General features: G+C 46.8%; 2 protein-coding genes across 2 annotated transcripts in view; one reads left to right on the top strand and one right to left on the bottom strand.

Moving 5' to 3' along the window:
* Positions 1-9,516: 9,516 nt before the first annotated feature.
* On the top strand, positions 9,517-16,364 carry LOC121448810 (urotensin-2-like). The gene is made up of 4 exons (XM_041653029.1): positions 9,517-9,619; positions 11,562-11,672; positions 12,992-13,035; positions 16,251-16,364. Exons 1-4 carry the CDS (start codon positions 9,517-9,519, stop codon positions 16,362-16,364), a joined length of 372 nt encoding a protein of 123 aa, XP_041508963.1.
* Positions 16,365-18,613: 2,249 nt separating this feature from the next.
* LOC121448811 (period circadian protein homolog 3-like) overlaps positions 18,614-24,350 on the bottom strand; it is a 52,263-nt gene continuing 46,526 nt past the window's right edge. The window contains 3 exon segments of the mRNA XM_041653030.1: positions 18,614-20,857; positions 22,829-22,976; positions 23,640-23,808. Of these exon segments, the coding sequence (XP_041508964.1) occupies positions 20,774-20,857; positions 22,829-22,976; positions 23,640-23,808 (401 nt within the window). The 3' untranslated portion in view covers positions 18,614-20,773.

Raw genomic sequence — 24,350 nt, 5'->3', positions numbered from 1 at the left:
CCAGCTCTATCAGAACAGACAACACCAGGCAAACAGACTTGGGCCAGCAAGGCAGCTCAGCAGTGAAGGCGCTTGCCTGCCACCCAACGATGTGAGCCCAAGGACCGCAGTTCAATCCTTAGGACCCTTGTCAAGGTGGAGGGGGAGACTTCTGACCTCCACACAGGGGCCACAGCACACACCCACTCATACACACACTAATAGTAAATAAAAACAAATGCATAGTATTGGTAAATCAACTAAGGTACTGAAAAACATTCAAATGGTCCCAGAGAATGGGGGAAGGGGATAATGGAGAAATAAGAAAAGTGTAGTTTAGGTGGTAGTGTATGCCCTCAGCATGTGCTTAGGTCCTGGGTTCAATTCCCAGCACCACATACTACAACAAAACCAACCAAATAGTAGTGGGAATAGCAGCAACAGCGGTGGGTGCTCGTGATCCCAGTTCTGGGGAGATGGAAACAGGGGGATCCCTGGAGCCTTCTGGCTGGCCGCCTAGCTGCCCTAGCAAGTTTTAGGACAGTGAAAGACTCTCTCTCTCTCTCTCAAAAAAAAAAAAAAAAAGGTGCCTGAGTAATGACACCTAAAGTTGAAGTTGTCCACTGGCCTACACACACACACACACACACACACACACACACACACACACACAGAAACCAAGACCATTTCACCTGTGATCCTATCTGTCTAGATAAAAACAAGAGCACTGTTTGAACAGAAGAAATGGCTCCCCGTGGAGCTGAAGAGATGGCTCAGCAGTTAAGAGCATTCTCTGTTCTTACAAAAACCCAGGTTCAGTTCCCAGCACCCACATGGTGGCTCATCTGTAATTGCAGTTCCAGGGGACCTGGAATCTGACCTCTTCTGACATCCTTGGGTTCCTGTGCACCCAAGGTGCACATACACACAACTACTCAAAAACAAGTCTTAAAAATGTTTTTAGGGCTGGAGAGATGGCTCAGTGGTTAAGAGCACTGCCTGCTCTTCCAAAGGTCCTGAGTTCAATTCCCAGCAACCACATGGTGGCTCACAACCATCTGTAATGAGGTCTGGTGCCCTCTTCTGTCATGCAGGGATACATACATAATAAATTAATAAATCTTAAAAAAAACAAGTCATTGTTTTAAAAAAAATGTTTTTAAAATGTCTCTCTACGTCTGATGACTTTTTTGCCACCTACAGGCTGTAGAAGGTTCTCTTTGGCTTCTCGATAAGGCACTGTCTTCGTTTCATTTCTGATGACGTGTGAAATACCCCACCAGAGAGCAAGGTGGGGGAGAAAGGCTTTCTTAGTTCGCAGTTCCAGTCTGTCACTCAGGGAACTCACAGCAGCTGGTCACATGACAACCACAGTCAAGAGCAAGCAAAGCACACTTGTGCACTTACTCATCAGCTTTTCTTACACAGCTGGGGTCCCAAACCAGGGAATGGGCCCGCCCACACTCAGGAGGGAGCGTCCCACACCAACAAATGCAATCGAGGCTATCCCTTATGGAAAAGACTCAGGCTGGTCTGATCTAGAAAGTCCCTCACTGAGACTCTCTTTCCAGGAGATCCTAGGTTGTGTCCCGTTGACAATTAAAATTGATGCTCAGATACCATCGGTGGGGTCCAGAGGCTGGCACAGCGGGTAAAGGGACTTGGCACCAAGTCTAACAACTTGAGTTTGAGCCCTGAAACTCACATGGTGGGAGGAAAAGAACTGGATCTTCCTGGAAGTGGTCCTTGAACTATGATGGCAAGTTCATGCTTCTCCCCCAAATGAACAAATGAAATATAAAAACAGAAAACAAAACCCCAAATCTGGCACACTTCCTCCAGCAACAGTTTCATAACCCAACAGCGCCACCTGGTGGGAGACAGTGTTCAAACACATGACCCTATGAGGAACATTTCATATTCAAATCCTGACACCAGCCTAGTCACTGAGTTCCAGATTCAGTGACAGACCCTGACCTAAGAAAACAGGTTGCAGCCAGGCATGGTGGTAGATGCCTTTAATTCAAGCACTTGGGAGGTGAGGTAGGTGCATCTCTGTGAGTTCGAGGCTAGCCTTGTCTACAGAGCAAGTTCTAGGACAGTTAGATATGATACACAGAGAAACCCTGTCTCAAAAAAAGAAAGAAAGAAAGGAAGGAAGGAAGGAAGGAGGAAAAAGAGAAACAAGTTGGACAGTACTGGAGAACCAATATCCAAAGTATCCTCTGGACTCCAACTCCTACTCCCTCCTCCACCCCCGGTAGAATTATCATTAGACCACTGAAGTAGTCGGCTCTAGTGGCTGGGCCTCTTTACCAACAAATCTGTTTTCTCATAGCAACCGAGCGAAGCTTCTGGAGGGTGAAGTGTGAGATACTGCCGGTTGGTCCTTCGAAGGCCTCCGAAGGCCTCCTTGGCTTGATGACGGGTTCTTCCTCAGTGTACGCTCAGCTGTCCCTTTTGTCTGGCTCTTGATCTCCCTGCAAGGACACTATCCATCTCAGTTCAGGGTCCACCTTAAAGGCCCCAGTTCAGGGTCCACCTTAAAGGCCTCAGATCAGGGTTCACCTTAAAGGCCTCAGGTCAGGGTCCACCTTAAAGGTCTCAATTCAGGGTCCACCTTAAAGGCCTGCTTTGGCTCAATCACCTCTTCAAAGACTCTCTCCAAACACCATCTTTTTGGGAGAGTCTGGATTTTACGGTTTTAACATATGGATTTTAGGGAATATATCTCAGCACAACCCTTCCATTCCATTGAGTTACAGACAGGAAATAGTAAAACATCATGAAACGGGGTTTGAGAGATGGCTCAGCGGGTGCTGTGGGTGTCACGCAAACACGAGGGTCTGAGTGTGGATCTCCAGCACCCATGCAAATGCCAGGCATGGTGGCACGCACCTAGAATCCCAGTGTCAGGGACAGGAGGAGTACAGTGGCCAGATCGTCTAGCCAAACCAGTGAGCTCCGGGTTCAAAGAGAGACTATCGTAAACCTGAGGAGCTGAACAGTCACGGAACATGCCTAACACTGGCCTCCGCCCTCCACACACGAGCAAACCCACATGCACACACACCCATATGAGTGTGTACACACATTACACACTCACACAAATCACCAAAGGAAACAATGCAGGCGGCTGAGCCTCGGCACTCCTCCGAGTATTATTTGCGTGCGGCTGTGTTTTGACTTTTTCATTTCCGCTTAGCTCCCCAGCTGGCTCTCGGTCTCCTTTAATATCGATAATAGGACAATGCATTGGCGAAGCTGTACCAGCATCAGTGAGGTGACATTTTGAGTCATCGGATGAATCAAATCAATAACTAGAGCGGATGTTTACTGCTCGTCACCCTTCCTGTCCTCATGACGCGGGTGAGTGACACATCAATGCTGGATTCTGCCCAGACGCGGTACCGTCCCTTTGGCAACCCACTGTTCTTTGTGAGGTGGCCTTCTGGGTCACAAGAATAGCTATAGATACCTCTCCTGAAAAAAAAAGTCCCAAATTGAAGCGTCAACCCGCATATTCTTCCTGAAGCACCCCGTGGTGGCACAGTGTGCTAGAGGCTTATACTAGCATGCTTCCAGCAACCTCTGCATGTGGACTAGGCTCTGTGAAACAGAGCTCTGACCGTGAACCGTGGCCATCTGCTCCGGTGTGCTCATCTTTCTCGATGTGATGGCTAGAGCCACCTGGTCTACTAGCACAGAGCTGCTCTTTCTGGGTACACTACAGTGGAGGGGCCCCTGAGCCCAGGGCCTGTCTTTAGAAGGGACCAGTACACACTTCTACCTTCCAATATGGTCAAGGTCATACCAAAGTCAGCTGAACAGCTAATAGTCCTGCCCGGCCTGAGCCAGCATCTGTCCCTTGAGAAGCCGGGATGTTATGATAGCTCTGCACCCATTTCTAGGCTCTGGAGGAGGCATGTGATGCTTGCTATAGCCTGTTGCATCTTCCAGAACAGCATACTATAGCCTGAGGGGACTTCACACAGACAAGCGTTCCCTGTCTTGGAAGCTGCATAACCACATCCAAAGCATCAATGCATTCAGTCCTGGGAGGGCTCAGGTCCTGCTCTGCAGACAACGGACTTCTTTTCCTACATCTTCACATGCACAGAATCCTCAAGTCTCTCTCTTTTTAAAAGAGGGCACCGCTCATCCTCTGAGAATCCCAGCCTCCTGATCTGATCTCACACTGTTTCTCCTATGGCCCCCATTACACTGGGAGTTTCAACAGGCATGCACGTAGGCTATGCTCAGAGCCCAGGGGCTCCCCCGCTTAGAGGGAAAGCTTGAACGTGGCCTAGGCCATCTGCTTCACTCAAACAGGGTTGTGAGGGTGTGGACATCCTGACTAGATTGGGGAAGACAAGCTGGGCCTCTGGGGTTGGCTGTAAAGTTGGGAGTCCCCTAAGGATGCCCTTGTCAACTTGGCTCCCTCATGTCTGTGCTTGCCTGGCATCTGGAACTGAGCCCTTGTATGCTAGCCCAGTAAGACGTGGTAGAAGGGGGGGAGGAATGAAAGGGAGGGCACGAGGGAGAGCAATAATGAGAAAACGAAAATGATTCATATGTATGAAGCCGCCATGATGAAACACATTATTTTGTTTACTAACCTAAAGGATTCATTTAAAAAATCTTTTTATAAAGAGTTGTGTGGGGCTATGGAGATGGCCCAGTGGTTAAGAACACTGGCTGATTTTGGAGAGGACCTGGGTTCAGTGCCCAGCACCCATATGACAGCTCACAACCATCTGTGACTCCAGTCCTGGGGGAACAGATAGCTTCTTCTGGCCTCTACAGGCACTGGAATGCACATGGCACACAGACAAACGGGCACAAACATACACACAAAACAAGAATAGACAGACAGACAGACACACACACACACACACACACGTGCACTTACAGTCATCCTCCTGTCAAAACCCAGGGTGGATCCACAGACTTTACAAGTTATACTCCTGAATGGACCCGCTCCCCATGAGCAACCATGGTGGATGTCATCCTGCCGACCTGTTTGTTTTGTTGTTGTTGTTTTTTGTTTGTTTCCCGAGACAGGGTTTCTCTGTATAGCTTTGGAGCCTGTCCTGGAACTAGCTCTTGTAGACCAAGCTGGCCTTGAACTCACAGAGATCCGCCTGCCTCTGCCTCCCAAGTACTGGGAATAAAGGCCTGTACCACCACCACCTGGTCAGGCAATGTGTTTCTAATCCCAGCACTGGGGGAGTGGGGGTGGACAGAGAAGACCTCTAGGGCTCACGGGTCATCTCATCAGCCAAATTGGTGAAGCCCAGTGAGAGACTGTCTCAAAAAACAACATGGCTCCTAAGGAGTGACACCAGAGCCTGACCACTGGTCTCCACATGCGCACACACACGCATGTAAGAGAACAGAACAGGGACAAGCAGAGAGGACAATCGTCGCATACACCAGGAAGCAGATGCCACCTGCCGCCAGCAGAAAGCAGCCCTACAATATGTTGGCCTCATCTGTCTCCGTGGCCCCATCAGTGGGGCTCTGACAGAACAGCCCTACAGAAAAGTGTGTCAGTCCTGGAGCTGAGGCACTGCTGGCTTGCTTGGATCAAGAGAAGGCAGTGAACGTGAGCTTTGGCCTCAGTCTGTCTCAAGATGCCCTGTGACATCTCTAGCTTAAACTGCTGGGGATAAGATAGAAGGGGAGGGAGGCTCAGTGGCTAGCCTGGGCTAGCCTCCAAGTGGGCAGTGAGGTCATTTCCTCAGTGAGGCTACCAATAGGCTTTCAACAGTCCATGGCTGGGGTTTAGAGTCAGAGGGTGAGTCCATGATTATCACTGCGGGGAGCATGGGGGTGGGCAGGCAGGCGTGGTCCTGGAGCAGCAGCCGAAGGCTCACATATGGTCTCTTAAGTTGCAGGTGGGTGTGTGTGTCTGGGCCTGGCGTGGATTTTTGAAACCTGAAAGCAACTCTCCTCCCCTGACCCGTGACACACCTCCTTCAATAAGGCCACCTCCCCTGCCCCGTGACACACCTCCTTCAATAAGGCCACATCTCCCAATCCTTCCCTGTAGGCAGAAATGGCTCATTCGTTTCCCAGCCGCCCAGACCTGAATGATCGCACAGAAAGGATACTAATCACAACACCATTTGGCCAATAGCTCAGGCGTATTTCTAGCTAGCTCTTATATCTTAAATTAACCTTTTTCTATTAATCTATTATGTATTGCCACTAGGCTGTGGCTTACTGGTGCCGACATGTTATGCCTATGGTGGTCACATCGAGTCTCCCTGATTCTGCCTACTCTCTCTCTATCTCTGTTCGGATTTCCCGCCTGATTTACTCTGCTAAGCCATTGGCTGAAACAGCTTTATTTATCAATCAGTAAAAGCAACACCTATACAGAAGGACATCCCACATCATGTCCTAGGTAGTTCCACCAGCTGGGAACTAAACACTCAAGTATATGATGAGCCTACGGGGCCATTCTAACCAGGCTACAGGTTTCAGTTGAAAGGGACACACACAGAAGCCAAGCACTATGCTAAGGAGCTAAAGGATCAGGCATTACTGGTGCTTAGGCACTGGTTGTGTGTGAGGAGTGGGCAGGCACCTGGGATAACTATCATCTGTGTGGATCATTGCCCCAGGAAGCAAAACACAACAGAACATGACATGGACTGTGACCATGACAAACTGAAAACGTACAGAGGGAGGTGAGAACACAGGAGATGCCAACTTACAAATTTGAGCAAGTTTTTCCATTAAGAATGTAGAGTTGGGGCTGGAGAGATGGCTCTGTGGGTAAGTGCTTACAAGACAAGTATGAGGTCCTGAGTTCATATTCTCATAAAGAGTTGAGTGCCGTTGCCACACTTGTAACCCCAATGCTGGGCGGATCACATTAGAAGGTAATGGAGGCGGAGACAGGAGGATCCCTGGAGCTTGCTGCCCAGTTAGTCCAGGTGATTGCTGAGTACCCCAGAAATATGGTGAAGAGCTGTTGAGGATGGTACCTAATGTTGACCCTTGACCTCTCCGTGTTCATTCAGGGACATATGCACAGCTCCCTTCACATGTGAATACACATACGTGTAACATGCACACACAACATGAGGATGAGAAACACAGATTGCAATTTTAAATAAAGTCTGCCCATTAAAGTAGGGGAACGAGTTAGCTCTATAGCTGTCTGGGGGACAGCACTTTGGGCAGAGGGAATAACCAGTAACCAGCTACCTGAAATACAACCCTACAATGACTTACCTAGTTGTTATGCATCGACAGTCCCTGTGTGTTAGTGGCCTATGACTTTGTTTTGAGGTCCAGGATGGCAGAGTCCCCTGCCACCATCTCCCCAACGCTGGGACTGCAGGTTTACACCACCGCACATGGGCCACAACTCACATAGTTCCAACTCTACCTGAGGAAGTTCCAACAAACATCTGCTCCCACGCTAAACCTGGCAAGCCAATGAATTTATTGGGCTTATAGCACATGAGTGAGGGATGGCAAACAGGAGCTCCATCAGTGACGAGACTCACCCCATGAGAGGTGGAGTCCTCCAGTTAACCTCTGCGCTCTAGGTGTTAAGTGCCTCCTGAGATTGTGCACAGCTGAGCCTGCCTACAGCTGCCCAGAGTCGGTCAGCTGGTGGGGGGAGCAGCTTGTGAGGGGGCAGGGTGAATGGGCTAGTGGTCGAATGGTCAGGACCTTGGCGAGGTCTGGAGACCTTTTCCACCCCCACCCCCCACTTTCTGTAAGACCTTCTTGAGGGATAAGGGTCTCTGAGGAAGGCTCAGAGGACAGCATCTACAGTCACACACCAACTGCGGGGGCTGGGTGAGAGCTCAGAGCACTTCTGGGACAAGGTGACACTGTCATTGACAACCTATGGAAGGATGCTAATTTTCACTGAGGACTAGGCCTTCCATAGTAACTTAATTAGGCCAAGCAGTAAAACTGTCAGGAGGACCCCTGAGTCACCAGGGTATGACAAAGCTTGGCAAGCCACCAGCCTCTGGGGGAGGGAAAAGGGTGACTTCACTGCTTCCTCACACAATTGTCCTCAAGGGTCACCAAAGACCCCTAGACTGATTGGCCTGTTCCCCACCTGTTGGCAATGGCGGAACATGAATGATTTACATGAATATGTGCACAGATTTCATACATGCAAACACATCCGTCATAGACTTTTAGTTTAGTTTTTACTTTTTAAAGACAGGGTTTTTCTGTGTAGCTCTGACTGTCCTGGAACTTGCTCTGTAGACCAGGCTGGCCTCGAACTCAGAGATCTGCCTGCTTCAGCCTCCTGAGTGTTGGGATTAAGGGCATGGGACACCATGCCTGGCCCCAGCATAGACTTTTAAAAAGATGTACAAACCTTAGACTTCTGATGCCCCTGTCTCCATCTCCCAAGTGTTGGCATTACCACACCACCTGCCTGGTTTATGCTGAAGACTGAACTCAGGCCTCATGCAAACACTCCAGATGAGGTAGGTGCACCCCTAGCCTACGGCACAGCACTTTAGGAAAAGAAAATCAAATTTTCCCAAGACAACTACTTTCGGCTTTGTAACAGTCCATACCAACCCCACAGGGCACATCTTGGGTTGACTGTCTCCTCCTCTCATTTCCCTGTAAACCAACTTACAGACTCAACTGGGGCTTGGGGTGTAAATTTGGTACCTGTAGGTTGAATGAAGACTCAGGGATGTAGACCAGACTGGCCTTAAATTCAGGATTCTCTTGCCTCAGCCTGTGGTATGTTGGACCACAGCTGTCTGCTACTACACACACACACACACACACACACACACACACACACACACACACACAGAATTGAGGTGATGTGAACTGACTGCTAACAGTACCACTTTGCTGGGCTGAGCTGACTCTGCCTAGGCTTGCTCCTGGCCAGGCAGCATGGAGACGTACTTCAGTCCTTCTTAATCGTATTGGCCCACTCTAAGGAAATCTTGCTCTGAAGACTCGAGTGCTTGGGATCCTACAGGAAGCCAAGTCCATACGCTGGACTTGAGCTTCAAGCCAAGCCGTGCCTGCTATGCGTCTTTGCTGTTTCAGGTGGGTTTAACACAACGTGACAACTCATCTATTCCCAAATGGAAGTTTTTTTGTTTTTTTTTTTTAAAGGAAGCCGACATATTTCACATCATACCCCACATCACTTCTTCTACTACTCATAAATCTCTTTCCTTCTGCCTTGGCCGCATCATGTCTGCCCCTGTCTTTCACTTGTGATTTATGGCTGAGTTCCTTATGTTGCCAGATTTATAAACTTTGCAGGGCTTCCTGAATGCCCACTTTGTACACCAGTCCACAAGCCAGTAAATTTATTGTCTATGAATTGCTACTTTGAAAAATTACATCAATGCAAATTGATTGGCTTTTAGCCTCCCTAGCCAATAAATTCATTTTATTTTTTTGGAGGGGACATCTGAGGTCACAGGATGATAGATAAAACGGGCAATCCCTCAACGAGGAGAGTCGGAAGTTCTCCTGAGCAGAAGCCCGGCAGGACTTCTCTCCATCATCATGGATAGACTGGCCTTCTGCTGCCTGCTCTTCGTGGGTCTCCTGAACCCACTCCTGTCCCTTCCCGTCCCTGATACGGGGGAGAAGGCTCCTCAGCGTCCAGGTGAGGTGACTGTGTTTATCAGTCTAGGTGGCACTCAGGAGGAGGAAAGGGATTCCGGCTAAAAGGCTCTTCTGTAAGCGTAGCGATGCTTTGAAGAGAGAACCAGGGGGCTCTTACTGTGTGTCTTAGATCTAGCAATGGGTACGGTCTTCTCTAAACACAGGCAGGTAGCATTGCTTACTTCATGTCACAAATGCACTCAAACTTTCGTAGTGGTCAGCTTTTGTTTATAAAAATTGGACTGAGTTTAGAACATTACCTTCAATTTTGAGAGGACTGGTTGAGGGTAGGAGTGGTTTCTCCAGCTACAGACTAATGGGTCCTTATTCTGTCATGAGAATTAGAGAGCAATAATCTGTGTTGTATGAAACAAAATGGCTTAGTTAAGCACAGTGGCTGCTGAAGTTGGACTCAGACAGCCAAGCACGTTTGTTCTCTTTTTAATTAATGTTCTACTTAAGTCCAAGTTAAACTAAAAAAAAATTAGAAATTTTACCAAAACCCCTTAATTTGGAATTAGGTTGTGTATTATATTTCATAAATATTTAACTGGATTTAATATTTAGTGCACACACCATGGCGGTCAGAGGACTTGAAGGAGCTGGTTCTCTAGTATGTGGGAAGGCTTGGTGGTAACACTGTCCTCCCTGGGGCCAGCTCGCTGCTTTTGGGTTCTTTCAGACATTTTCTTAAGTAGTTTCTCTTCCAAGCCACTGCTGTTACACTTCCTAGTCTGCGCTGCTCTCCCGCCAGCATTCTGATCGTGTTTGAGCATCACTCACATTCTGCCAATCATCTGCTGGCATCACTGAATCCACATTGGCACTTAGCCTGTTGGTCAAAACCAGGCAGGAACCAATTCTGCTATTTTAAAAGGGCCAGCACACACCACCAAAAGAACTCAGGATGTTCAGGTGCTGACGGCGCTTCAAACGTCTACAATAAAAAAGCTGAAATGAGGCAGCCTCTTACTCAAAAGTCCCAACAGGTGAAAACTTAGCGGTTTTTGCCAGAATGCTCCCTTGGGTTCATCCCTCCGCAAATGCCCTGCAGCACAGACATTTGCACGTTATCAAAGTCTGCAGGTGACCATTGGCATTCTCCAGGAGTACCGTGAGTGCACCTGGCTGCTGTTAAAATGCTTTGTTCCTTGTCTTCCCATCAAGGTTGCAGATGAGGTCAGCCTGCAGCATCCAGTGTCATGAGTGGCTTTCCGATCAGACTCCCAGAGCAGCTCAACCTGCTGGCACCTGCCCAAGACATGTCCCACTGCCAGCCTCTGCCAGTCACATCCATCTTGCATGCACTTAGCATACACAACCAGAACATTTAGCACACACCCTGTGCAGAAAGCACACCTCATACCTGCTCTCACTCCTCACACCCATTTGCCACACATGTTGCATGCACTTGCCCTCACACCACACACTTACCCAAGGATACTTGCCATGCATCCCTTACATGTGTGTACCACGTTTCCCTCACTTATACACACCCCATACACGCTGGGTGTCAGTCACACCTCACACAGAAGTCATAATGCAGCATCTGAAGCCTCAAGTGAATCCCCGCAGCGAGGTGCAGCGGAGGTGCCTCCCTCCTTTTTTGTCTCCCACTCATAGACCTCAGAAGGGGATAAATGGAGATGATGAGCCCAATTAGACTTCCTGAGCCAAACTAGCATTGGGGTCCCCTCCTGCTCAAGGCAGCTGGTAGGGTGGCCACGATGGCAGGGAAAGGTGGTCCACATGTTTCTCACTTTTGGACTCCCGCTGGCTTGTGTAGCACCTTTATTTCTGCTAAATGCCACCGAGACAGATCACTGATTTCCGCACTTGGAGTTCCGGCATCCACCTCCCCGTCCTGGTACTCACCAAAGACAAGGAACAGAGATGGCCACGTGAAGGCCAGGGTGGACTACTTGTCTGTCTCTACCCCACAGTGCTTGAAGAAGATGCTCGGCTGGCTCTGGAGGAGCTGGAGAGGGTTGCCCTCCTGCAGACGCTGCGACAGACAGTGGGCACAGAGGCAGGTGGAGGCCTCAGCGAAGCAGGTAAAGGCATTCTTGGGCAAGTGGGTGAATACCATAGCTACGAAAGTTGTCATCTATTCTAGCTATCAGAAAAAGCTCTACAAAGTTCAACTATGTGAAATTTCCTAAAACCCTTCTTAGTCATCCTCCATTATCTGTCCACTATCCTCTGTCCAGCCTTCCAGCTTCAGCAAGTGCTTGCAAGCCCAGGCTCCCCAGGCTGGGCAGAACTCTTTTCATATGGACTGTTTAAGTGCCATCGAGACCAACTGTAAATCTCTGTGTCCCACTTACTACCATCTTCACAAATAATTTAATCTCTCTGTATCTCAGTTTCTGAGTCTGAACACAGGAGTGGCAAAGACAGTCTATACCAGGCATGATGGTGCACACACACCTGTAATCTCAGCACTTAGAGGCTGAGGCAGGTTTGGGAGTTTGAGGCAAGTCTAGGCCACATAATATGATTTTATATATCTAGCCCAAACTAAATCAACAGCAGCAAAAAAAAAATTGACTTCTTGGGGTGACTTAGAAAAATCAATGCAAAAAAAAAATGCAAGTAAAATGTTTAGCAGGTCAGAGAGATGAGTAAGGTCAGACATGGTGACTCACACCTGTGAGCCCATGAGTCTGCAGACAGCCTGAGACCCCATTCGACAAACACCGCCTGATGGAAATGATGACAGACTGATCCAGTGCTCAGAACGCCTGGGCACAATACGGAGCGTCTTTAAGGAGACACTCTGACGGGCAGTCCAACTGTGTTTCTGACAAACTAGGAATGGTTAATGAGAAAAACAAAGTGCTGAAGTCAGAATCCTTGCCTGCGTTCAAGTTCACATTGCCTCAGCGTGCACAGGACTGGAAACTACACATAATTTAGAGATGTTATATTTTTTTTTCTTTCCATGTGTGCTGTGCGTGTATTGTGTGGGCCCATGTGAGTGTGGGGGGCAGAGTTGGATTTTTCCCTAGCTCTCTTCATTGACTGAAGCCTGTCTCCAGCTGTGTTAGCTAGCCAGCCTGTCCCAGGGACCCTGTCTTTACCTCCCAAATGTTTAAGGGATCAAGGCGGCCTCCATGCTCACCCAGCTGTGATATGGGTTCTGGGGACCTGGACTCTGGTCCTCAAGCCTGTGCAGCTGGTGCACTATGGGTCACCTCCCCAGCCCTGGAATCTTAGATTTCGTAGGTTTTAAAATAAGCATGGCTGCTGAGTGTAGTGGCAACGGTGCTGGGTATGGTAGCAAACGCCACAGCTGCTTCTCTGTGAGGCCAGCTTGGTCTGCGCAGTGCATCCTTGCTTTAAAAAGAGAAACTGTCAAACTGTTTTCCAGATCCCAGTGATGATACTCCCACCCCAAGGGGAAGCTTGAGAAAGGTAAGAAACTCTGGTTTTTGAGGGCGAAAGGCTGAAGTTCTCATAACCAATTTTACAGAACCCTTAATTCATGACCTAAGAGTGTTCTTGGTGGAAATCACATCTTATAGTGATTGGCCAGTGTTCTTCCAAAATGTTTTTTCTAAACTGTTTCATAGACTATATGACTGTAACATGGACTTGACAAGCACCTGTTCCAGGTGAATGACAGTGGCATGTAAGGGAAAGGAGCAGCAGGGAAGGCCCCTGCTGCATTTGCCGTCCACTGCCGTGCCACGTGGCCCCAGCAGCAGCAGAACTAGGATGGCACTTACTAGTCAAACTTCAACAGACCTACAGGGACCAATAAGCAGTCATATGGGGCACCACAAGGCACCATGGGAAGGGAATGGAATGAGGATGTGGTCCTGTCCTTGCGATGCAAAGGCTGGGGTGTGGTGTGAGTGACAGGACACACATGGATGGTGTAGTGTGGGGACCACTGTATGCTTTCCAAGGCGTCTCTCCAGGGACCCTGCCTTCTGCCCTGACAGTCAGTGTTTATGATTATGTAAATGTCTCCTGAGAAATCATGACATCAGCATTCATGGATCTGGACCAGGCACACCTCTAAGGTTGTAATAGCCACCAGCGTTCTGGCAGCAACCACCCTGATATGAGATCCCAGAGACAGTGAGCAGCACCTGAAGCCCCTAGGGGACATTCTGTGAGCCATTAGCGAAAAGTCTTCACTCAGATGTTTACATGCTTCTAAACAGAAGCCAGTCCAGTTAGTGTTACTATTGCTGTGATCAAACTCCATGACCAAAGCAACCTGGGGAGGAACCGGTTGATTTGGCTCACACTTCCACATCACTGTTCAACACTGAAGGAAGTCAGGGTAGGAACTCAAACAGGGCAGGAGCCTGGAGGCAGGAGCTGAGGCAGAGGTCATGGAGGGGAGCTGCTTGCTGGTTTGAACTCATGTCTTGCTTAGCCTGTTCTCTTATAGAACCCAGGACCACCAGCCCAGGACCACCAACCCAGGACCCAACCCACAATGGGCTGGGTCCTCCCCCACCAATTGCTAATAAAGAAAACGCCCCACAGGCTTGTCTACAGCTAGATCTTATGGAGGCATCTTCTCAATTGAGGCTCCCTCCTAACTGATGACTCTAGCTTGTGTCAAGTTGACATAAAACAATCCAGTACAAGGATTATTCCTAAGGCCTAAAACCATATATGTAGGGTGTGCCCACTTTATTCTAGAATAAGAAGAAAACTACGGCATTGCTCTACCTTTAAAAGAAGCCAGTTTTAACAGGTAAGATCTATGTGAAAATGAAGATTAAGAGTCCAGAATTAATCACCGACAGAAGCCAACATAGAATGGTCACTGAGTGTTGGCAGAGGCTGCTCATTTGCTTCCCAGCCATCCAGACTGGAAATAATCATGCAGACACTATATTAATTAAGTGATTGCTTGGCCAATTAGCTCTATTGGCTAACTCTTACATCTTAAATTAACCCATTTCTATTAATCTGTGTATCACCATGTGGCTATGGCTTACCAGTGTCTGTCTGCTCCAGTGGCTACATGGTGTCTCCCTGACTTGGCCTTCTTTCTCCCAGCAGTCAGTTTAGTTTTCCTGCCTAGCTCTACTCTGCCCTATCATAGGCCAAAGCAGCTTCTTTATTCATTAACCAATAAAAGCAACACATATACAGAAGGACTTCTCACATTATCTCCCCTTTTTTGTCTAAATAAAAAGGAAGGTTTTAACTTTTAACATAGTAAAATTACATTTAACACAATAGGTATCAAGCAAGAATTAGTTAAAATATTTGTATCTACTTTATCTTTTATCGTAACTAAAGAAAGCTATAACTATATAGTCTTCAACTCCATCAAAGATTCCAGAAGGATATAATATTACCTAAGTAAACAGGAAGTGCATTGTAAGCAAGTTCCAAAACTCTAGAATTAACAGAGACCTCTTATTGCCTGGACAGTCACCAAAGTTCTTCTGTATCACTGGAGCATCCATCTTCAGCCTACTGAAGGTATCTTCAGACTTTTCTATGAAGCAGGAAATTTCAAAGACAGTTCCGCCTATATTGGCAGTTTGTTAGTCACTTTCTTCTGTGTCCTGCAGAATGTCTGACAGATTCTTTCATGAAGCAGGAACCCCAAAGGACTGTGTCACCTTCTTTTTTTTTTTTTTTTTTTTTTTTTTTGGTTTTTCGAGACAGGGTTTCTCTGTGGTTTTGGAGCCTGTCCTGGAACTAGCTCTTGTAGACCAGGCTGGTCTCGAACTCACAGAGATCCACCTGCCTCTGCCTCCCAAGTGCTGGGATTAAAGGCGTGCGCCACCACCGCCCGGCTGTCACCTTCTTTAAGCAGCTTCAGCAGTCATTTTCTGTGGGTCCTGCATGTCCAGTTCATACAGCAAACCATTAAGCAGCCCAGGCAAGAGCAGTTTCTTGCCCAAATGGCTGATAAACTCCATAAGGAGCCTTTTTGATACCCGTTATCCTCTTAAAGTAGATTGGTGCTGTCAGGAGTAGATGTGTCTCATTGTCATGAAAAGACTTTAGTTTTTAAAACATTTTAAATTCCATATTCCATAGGTCTTTGAAAGGTTTTATGAGATTATTTATATAACTGAAATATATCTCTATATATCTAGAAAACTTAACTGACTACGAGCTTGACTATTATAGATGATTATCTATTAACCTGTATTTCTTAATTATACACTACATTTTTTTTGCAATTTTTTTAAGTTTTATTTATTTATTATGTATACAGTATTATCAGTATTCTGTTTGCATGTGTGCCTGCAGGCCAGAAGAGGGCACTAGATCTCCTCACAGATGGTTGTGAGCCACCATGTGGTTGCTGGGAATTGAACTCAGGACCTCTGGAAGAGCAGGCAGTGCTCTTAACCACTGAGCCATCTCTCCAGCCCTATACACTACATTTTTAAATGAGCTACAAAAATACAATACCTTGATTAAGAGCAGCAACATACATATAACAAAACTGACTTTAAATTTGTATCAATAAATCAAGATCCATACCAATACAAATCTCTATAACTGAGAGGATAGGGGAACTCTAGCAACCACAGGGTTAAGAAGAGAGAGAAAGAGAGAGAGCGCTCGCGAGCGAGCGCACACGCTCCGAGGAGCCCCCATGAGGGTTACTTATTGTTCTGAACTTTGGGTTTCAGGCTTTCTCTGGACAAGATTCTAACACTGTACTGAGTCGTCTTTTGGCAAGAACCAGGAAACAACATAAGCAACATGGGACTGTCTCGGAGTGCTTCTGGAAATACTGCATTTGAAGAGATACAAGCATCAATTTACTACATCAGAACCACCACTTTAGAAAACTAAACAAGGAAGATGCCTGAAGAAAAATCCAGCTAACTACCCCATTTCTTCATTATTATGAGAAATAAATCCTCAATGTTTCACGAGTGTCACACAGGGTCAAGTTCACTTAAATAAACATCCTGAAAAATCTATAACCTGTATTTCTCCCCATTATCCTTAGTATTTCCTGGAAATCTACAAGTTAGGCTGGAGGTGTAGCTCAGTGGCAGACAGCTTACCTAACATGAGCTCTCTGTTCCATCCTGGGCACTGCAAAAATGTCTAAGTAAAGCAATAAACTCTCCTATATGAGTACAATGCATTTTGGTCGTATACAACCTTCCCTCTCCACCTTCAACTCCAGCAGTGCCCCTCCCCTTTACTTCTAAAATGCACCACGTCTCTTATTTGGCCAGGGGGGTGTGGCTCACTGGTAGAGCTCTTACCTAGCAGGTGTGAGGCCTTGGGTTTTACTACAAAAGCAAAACACAAAGCACCACACACTCAGAACAACTGACGCCAATAGACCAGTTATTAGCAAAGCAATAAACGAAGTCAGGTGATGGTGGCACATGTCTTTCATCCCAGCACTCAGGAGGCAGAGGCAGAGGCAGAGGCAGAGGCAGACAGATCTCTGTGAGTTCGAGGCCAGCCTGATCTTCAGCGTGAGTTCTAAGGCAGGTTCCAAAGCTACAGAGAAACCCTGTCTCCGGGGAAAAAAGAAAAGCAGAAGCACACAGCACGGAGTAAGAAGAAAAAGGCACCAAGATTTATCCAAAAGTGTCTCAAGTCATAAATGATTCAAAAATAAATTACTTTGTTATGACATCTTCTCAACCATTAAAAATGAATATATGAATATATAAGTTGCAGATGTCATCACATCCAGTGGCTGTAGTGCTGAGGATGGGATCCGGGGTTCCACGCTCATGAACCAAGCACTCTACCACGTGTCAGGAAGGCAGTACCTTAGCTTGAAAAACTCAAGCTCTAACACAAAGGCACCTGGAGTGGTGCCTGGGCAATGGTCTGAACTGTTTCCTGTGGGGAAGTCTGTGTGCTGATTCCCACTTTTAGTAGGTCGCAGTACTGAGCACTTGAAAACTTCCCTGCTCTCAACCTCTGTGAGTTAAGGTCATGGCTGACTCACACTAAGTATTGAAACTCACTTCCACTGCAGCCATTAAAGGCAAAACACCCTGCATTCTTAGAGGGGATGCAGAGGTTCGGGTGTGCAATGGAATCAGTAGACCCACATATGTGTAAACACACTAGCATTCCATGTACAACTGTGGCAGTCTGGAGAGCTTCAGATCTGCCATCATGGGACACTATGTGACCCATACCTCTGTCAGCAAACATCACCAATGCCTTCAAACACAGCTCTGACAAAGCTTTCCTAATCTAGACATCAGCCACAGCTTGGCAGGGAAAGCAGGCATGTAGACTCAATTCTGAAATCAAGAATGAGAATTACGGTTCTTCAATCTAAGTATCAAACTAGTTCTAGCTCCCTACTGGCAACCCCCAAAAGCCTAAGTGGTTTCTAGTATACTAATATAATCTAGAAGTCATCAGGAGGTGCAGTGACTTGGGGTGATTTTCATGATGGATCCCTAAGCTCATCCCTCAGCAGCCTACCCTGCACAGTGAGAACAGCCACCATGGGCTGCCATAAAGGGAAGAGGGGGCAGCCGGGGGCAGAGGCTGTAAACACTGGCTATGTTTGTCTTGCTGTTGTTATCAGTGGAAGGAACACATGACTGGAAAGGCATGAGATCTAAGGCCTTGCTAGCTCCAGGGTCTGGCTCCATATTTTGATTTCTAGATTTTGCTGCTTTAATTAACATTCAGACTGTAAAATACAAGCTCACCCTACAGAAGCTTCAGAAATAATTTTGATAGTTTTACTAAACTGGCATAAATGAATGGCATTATACATGTGTATACATACACAGACATCCAGGACCCAGTTGAGTCTTCTCAGGGCTCAAATGAGGATGAAACACACTGGGAAGGGTCTTTCTTCCAGAGGGGACTGGAGACAAACTGACACGCAAACACCCGTGAGAGTGGCAATGCTGAGCTTGCGGGGTGGGGGGAGGGGGAGCTCAGGGGATCCCAGGAAGCAGCTCTGGCTGACACCACGCATGTTCAGGGCTTGTTGATACAATGAAGAACATTCTCCACTTTTATGCATACACTGTTTATTGTTTTTACTCAAAAAAGATAACCAATGGAAAGATTAATAACCATTAAAGTACAAGCAATAATAATTATAAACAAACTGCTAATTTGATTAAAATTTACTATCTTGTGAAATTATAATGATGTTTCATTTAATCCATTCACACAACATCTTGTTTTCTTAAATTTGGACCTATGACCTAAGAAAAGAAAGCTTTGGGGGAAAGAGTTATGTAAACATTGAAGTCTACAATACATACTTTTGTTACCAACTCTATAGTTATTAATACTACAAAAGTCAGTAAGCTTGAACAATGGTTTCCACTGGGTATAGCCCCCATGGGGGGCAGCAAGCTCTGCTGGACCCACCCCAGCAGCAGGGATTCTGAGTGCACTGACAGCAATGCTAGCAGAGGGGAGACTTGGTTAAGGGCTTTCCAAATTACAAGCACCAGTTTCAAATCAAGCCTGGATAATACATACTCCGTAAGAGGTGACTAAGGCAAAGAAATAAGGAGCTGTAGATGAAACAAGTACTCAGAACCAACAGGAAAGGGCCCATCCTACCAGAGAACATCAGGTCTAATGTACGTGTGCATGGATGCAGAATGGCCCCAGTAGCTCCAAATACCACAACCCTTCACTGGAGAAGGCCAGCATGACCAACGCAGGCTCTGACATCCCCATCTACTGGGATGGGGTAGACTATGAGAAGTTTCGATTCACATAGCAGGAACCTTTGGTGGAACTATGCAATACCAGAAAATTCTAAGAATGTCATAGGCAGCACTTGAGAATGTGTTTGACACCTTCTGATAGGACTGCCATCCTGAAAAACCATTATTTTATAAAAGAAGTCTAAGCCACAGAGTTGGAGCACTGGGCCAGCAGTCATCATAACCTTCTCCTGATCAGAACGACAGGACATTTATCAACAGCTAAAAACTGTCAGAGAAAATAGTATTTTCTTGAACCAAAGCAAAGCAACAAAACAGAAAACTATGTGTTAGATTGCTGGAAGTACTGCGCATGAGAGGAGACTGCAGACCGCCTTTCCTGCCAGCTCCTTCCTCTGAGCTGCCCGGGGGTGGATTCCACAGTCACTGGAAGCTGAAGAAGGAATCTTGGGTGTCTCTAGTCTAGAGCACTGGGCAGTGAACAGACAAACAGGTAAACAGTCATGCTCACTACCAAGACAGAGCTGCAATCCTGAAGGCTGGGGCCACCGAGTTCCCCTAAGTGTAGTTTCTCACTCTGCAGGCCCCAAACCCTGTTCAAGGGCAAAGGAAAGGCAATGACAATCTGGCCTCTGGTTGGCATGAAGGCCTCTTTGTGTAAATTCAGCAAAAAGAAAAAGTTAACTGTTAGACTGAGCATTTAAGCACATATATCTCCAGAATAACAGTAACATGATTTTAAAAACTTTTCACATTTATTTTATAACAACAACAAAAAAAACCTTTAAAAAATACGATTGGCTGAGTAAGCAGCTCTTTTAACATGCAAGGCTTGATTTCAACTCTCCAGAGTAAGCCCTGTTCAAGCAGTCAGACCTTACAAAAGAAGTTTCCATGAGAGGCTGACATCAACAGGAAGTGCATGGACAGGAATGGGGACAAACAACCAAATCCATGACTCCCGCACTTCCTAGAGAACAATGCACTCTAATGTTCTGTGAGAAAGGTGGAATGTTTTATAGTAACCATGAAGGGAAGCACCACGCTGTACAAAGCCTAGATCGATATGTTAAATTCATGGAAAACATCATGTGAACTACACAGCCTACAGACAGAATTCAAGTATTCCAATGGGAAAATGCCTTTGCAGCAACAGAACAAAACAAACAGGACTAAGGCTTGGAACTTATTCAGAGTGACTTCCGAAATCAAATCTTCTCAGACACACACCTCCTCAGAGGCAATCTGGTGCCTTCAGAAGATGGCTAGGTCAGAGATTGGGAAAATGTCACCTATTAAAAACCGAGAAGGGAGGGCTGGGATACAGGTCAGTAGTGGAGAGCGCCAGACTAGCGTGTGCAAGGAGGCCCTGTGTTTGACCCCCAGTGCTACCCAAAACAAAAAAAAAGCAAGGGGAAAATCTTGGTGTTGATGACTTTGTCATTTAAGAGTTTAGTGAAGTAATACAGATGTCTTTGTGTCCCACAAGACCTGGAGAAAGTGTGAACAGTTGCTCAACTGGTGTCTTCTGACGCCTGATGTTCACAGGCCTCTCCAGTGTCACCAACTGAACCTCTGTCTTCACAGGCGACACAATTCTCCAAAAGAGAACAAAGAAAAATGTGTTATGTGATGCTAATGTCATCTAAAAAAGATGTGCTGGTTGGCTTCTGTCAACTTGACACAAACCTAGACATATCTGGGAAGAGAGAATCTCAACTGAGAGAATATCTCCATCAGCCCACCCTGTAGGCAGTCTGTAGTGCACTTTTGTGATTAAATGATTGATGTGAGAGGGCCCAGGTGACTGTGGGTGGTGCCACCTCTGGGCATGTGGTCCTGGGGTGCTATAATAAGCAGACTGAGCAAGTCATGGGGAGCAACCCAGCAAGCAGCACTCCTCCATAAGCCTCTGCATCAGCTCCTGACTTGAGTTCCTGCCCTGACTTCCTTTTGTAGACTGTATCATCTGTGAGGTGAAATAAAGCCTTTCCTCCTGAGTTGTTTTTGGTTATGGTGCGTCTATCACAACAGAAACCTAACCAGCATAGAAGGCAGAGAAAGGGGGCTGGAGAGATGGCTCAGAGGTTAAGAGCATTGCCTGCTCTTCCAAAGGTCCTGAGTTCAGTTCCCAGCAATCACATGGTGGTTCACAACCATCTGTAATGGAGTCTGGTGCCCTCTTCTGACCTGCAGGCATACACACAGACAGAATATTGTATACATAATAAATAAATATTAAAAAAAAACACACAAGGCAGAGAAAGGAAATACACAAACAAGATGAAAGCATCCGCCAAGAATCCTTTATCTAGCAAAGCTCCTTAGAAAGTAAGGGAGAAACAAAGGCTGGAGAGGGGTATGACCTCACCATACCTGCAGTGTTAGAAAAGCTTTAGAGGGAGGCTGGAGATGGCTCAGTGGGTAAGAGCACTGGCTGCTACTGCTTGGTTCGATCCCCAGCACACAGGGCAGCTCACAACCACTTCTAACTTCAGTTCCAGAGGCTCTGGTGCCCTCTTCTGCCCTCTGAGGGCACCAAGCCCGCATGTGAGTGCTCAGACATATGCAGGCAAAACACCCATACACATAAAACACAACAATTGAAAAAAAAAAAGAAAGGAAGTGACAAGGGAGACTACAGATTGAATCAGAAGGATGGTAACTCAAGCCGTATTGATGCTGCAACCCTGGCTTGCCAGTCTGTTATATAACGTAAGAGATTAATGCTTAAAATGACTGGAGTTCGTGTTTTTGGGCTGTGGAGCTCCAGAGGAGCAGAGCTCCTGCAGGGTGAGATAATTCCCTGCAGTGTGGGCCTTTCTTGTATTTGGAAGTTAAATTGCCACACAGGGATAGTATTTGAACCATGTATCTCTGAGAGCTTCCCTCAGCTGGTCATGTCAGGGTAGTGTCTTTACCACCCCAGCTTTCTAACTGGTGGAAGAGAACTATGTCGTCATGGTAGTGGCATGCTGTCTAACAAGCCTAAGGAAAGAGCTGTGCCTACTCATGAGAGAGCGAAGGGGCCTGTGACACTCTCTCACAGAAAAAAAAAACGGGGTAGAGAGTCATGAGACCCTCACTTTAGACCCCAGCCTTTCCTCCCAGTCCTATGCAATTTCACCTCAGGTGTCCTGTGCTTTAGGGAGGTGACCAGAGTCTACAGAGTGCAGAATGCACTGACGGGGTGGGGTGGGAGGCTGCTGACGGGTGGAGGAGACCACCTGTGGAGCTATGCTATGAAGTTACCATTCACACTAGGATGAGATGGTTTTGATGATGTGGCCATTTTGGGTCACCCATGCTCTGTATGTAAGCTCAATTAACTCACTGGTGTCCGGGTGCCTTGGCTTTAACAGTACTTTGGCCTGTGACTGTGCCCTTCCGGAGGTGAAGAGAAGGAACTTCACCAACAGTGTTAGGAAGACCACTTCTCAAAACCTAGAGCACACTGTGCTAGCTATTTCACACGCACACTGCTGTTGGAATACAAAGGTGACTGTGAAGGTGAAGGGCACCTGTCACCTGGTGCAGAACAGTCGCTGTATGAACAATTACGTGCTTACCTGGAGGTGTCCTTCTTGAGGGGCAGTCTGGCTGTGGATCCAGCACACCTTGGCCAGTTCCTCCTTCTGAGCAGGAAAGAATTGGGGCTGCCGCTGTTCCATGCTGCTGAGCTTTGCCAGGTCTCCCCTCAGCACCTCTTCTCTTCTCCTAAACACAGCAAAGGCCTATGAGAACAGCCTTCCCTTCCACCGTTGCTCTTAGCTGTTGACTCGTGACATAACCGAACCGTCTGCTTCTTGGTAGGAAACCCAGTGTGATGTTTAAGCAAAGCATGTCAAGAAATGCATTTCCTTCCGCCTCCTCTGCTAGGGGCACGGGTGAGCAGCCTGTCTGCTCTGTGGGGTCTGCACAATGCACAACTGCAGTCCTTCTCCAAGTCATTTGCTGCTTGACTTTAAATGAATAAATTTATAAACACATTTTTCTATGACTGTGTATAAGACATTTAAAAATCATATTAGAAACCAAACAACAACAACAACCAAAAAAACCCAAAACAAAACAAACTCCAAAACAGCCAGTGAGATATCTGAGAAAGAGAGGGCCCTTTCGGCCAAGAGTGACGACTGCTGCTGTCCTCTGACATCTACATACACACAGCACAGAAGGTACTTCCCTGCTCACCAAGCCTGGTGGCCTGAGTCTCATCCCTGGGATATAACGTTAGAAAGAGGTCAGGCTTCCACATGTGTCATGGCACACTCACAGACGTATACAGAACAATATAAATAAATGGTAATATAAATTTTTTTGAGTTACAGAAATAAACCATCCAAACATACAGCTGCATTTTCGGAAGTGCTCTCTTACCTCTCGGGCACCTGGTATGTCATGAGAACACGCTCTGGTGTTTGTTCTATCATTCTCCAGATAGACTCTTCGGCCACCCCGGGCAAGGCTTCATTTCTTTGTCTATTCTGGGACCTCTGTCCGTTTTCAGAAATTCCAGAATAGTCACTGCTACTGAAGTGTACACTTCCTAGCAAAGATCAGCAAAGCAGAAAACACCTGTCAGAAGTTTATTTGTCAAAGATTTCAGACTCTAGCATCTACCTACCCATCCCAGCAGTGGCAGTTTCTACACACATTAACCAGACACAAATGATCTAACTATTTCAAATGGCTCACAGCATTACAGGCCCAGGCCAGAAACAGTCCAATAACATCTGCACAATGTAATCCTCTAGAGCAGCAGAAAGGAACAGACCACCAATACATGCAATAAAGATGAATCTTAACAGCATTGTTCTGAGACTCTGGACACAAAAGCCCTCACACTGTTATCTGGGTGTGTGGAACTACAGAAACCGAAGGGCAGTAAGCACACCATCAGAATGCCAGGACAGAGGACCAGTGCAGGGGTGGACTGTCGGTCCGAATATAAAACACCTTCACAGGCACACACTTGAGCACTTGGTCCCCAGCTTGTGGCTCTGTTCTGGAAAGTGATGAAAACTTTGGGACAGGGGATATGAGGTGGATCACTGGGTGTGCGTGTGCGTGTGTGCGTGTGTGCGTGTG

Source organism: Microtus oregoni, unplaced genomic scaffold, assembly GCF_018167655.1.
Source record: "Microtus oregoni isolate MIOR12 unplaced genomic scaffold, Mior012 000005F_ref0000423, whole genome shotgun sequence".
NCBI lineage: Eukaryota > Metazoa > Chordata > Mammalia > Rodentia > Cricetidae > Microtus > Microtus oregoni.
This window is presented reverse-complemented; position numbering and strand designations above follow the sequence as displayed.

Excerpts from the sequence above, each read along its gene's own strand:
- LOC121448810 (XM_041653029.1), top strand. The coding sequence starts at position 9,517 with ATGGATAGACTGGCCTTCTGCTGCCTGCTCTTCGTGGGTCTCCTGAAC. Across the intron at positions 9,620-11,561 it reads GAAGGCTCCTCAGCGTCCAG|TGCTTGAAGAAGATGCTCGG; the intron begins GTGAGGTGACTG and ends TCTACCCCACAG. Across the intron at positions 11,673-12,991 it reads TGGAGGCCTCAGCGAAGCAG|ATCCCAGTGATGATACTCCC; the intron begins GTAAAGGCATTC and ends ACTGTTTTCCAG.